This window comes from Buceros rhinoceros, unplaced genomic scaffold, assembly GCF_000710305.1.
Source record: "Buceros rhinoceros silvestris isolate BGI_N320 unplaced genomic scaffold, ASM71030v1 scaffold32141, whole genome shotgun sequence".
NCBI classification, from domain to species: Eukaryota; Metazoa; Chordata; class Aves; order Bucerotiformes; family Bucerotidae; genus Buceros; species Buceros rhinoceros.
This window is the reverse complement of record NW_010393005.1, coordinates 1-348: the sequence shown is the minus strand read 5'-3', so window position 1 is coordinate 348 and position 348 is coordinate 1. Positions and strand designations below refer to the sequence as shown.

Below are 348 nucleotides of genomic sequence, written 5' to 3'. Positions count from 1 at the left end.
TCCGGAGTTCGCCGGGGCGGCCTCTTCGGAGGCGTCAAAGGTGTACATGCCCTTCATGAAAAACTCCCGGCTGCGCAGCAAGCCAAAACGGGGCTTCGGCTCATCCCGAAACTTCCTGGTTACTTGGTAGAGGCGCAGCGGGAGCTGCTTGTAGGACAGGTTGCTCTGAGCGGCCACCAAGTCCGTCACCCTCGCTGCCCGTGCGGTCCCCCCAGCCGGAAGAGCCCCGGGCCCATCCGATCCCAGCGGCCGCTGGCGCGCCACAGCTCCGCCGAGCCCAGGCTGGGCATGTTCAGCTTCTGCCCGCCCACGGCCTGCATCTCCTGGTCCATCACCCTGACCAGCTTC

General features: G+C 66.4%; 1 protein-coding gene across 1 annotated transcript in view; it reads right to left on the bottom strand.

Moving 5' to 3' along the window:
- The window catches only part of PARS2 (prolyl-tRNA synthetase 2, mitochondrial (putative)), a gene marked incomplete at its 5' end in the record, with an annotated part of 1,289 nt that extends 945 nt beyond the window's left edge, over window positions 1–344 (bottom strand). The window contains 2 exon segments of the mRNA XM_010144713.1: window positions 65–191; window positions 194–344. Of these exon segments, the coding sequence (XP_010143015.1) occupies window positions 65–191; window positions 194–344 (278 nt within the window).
- Between the last annotated feature and the right edge of the window lie 4 nt (window positions 345–348).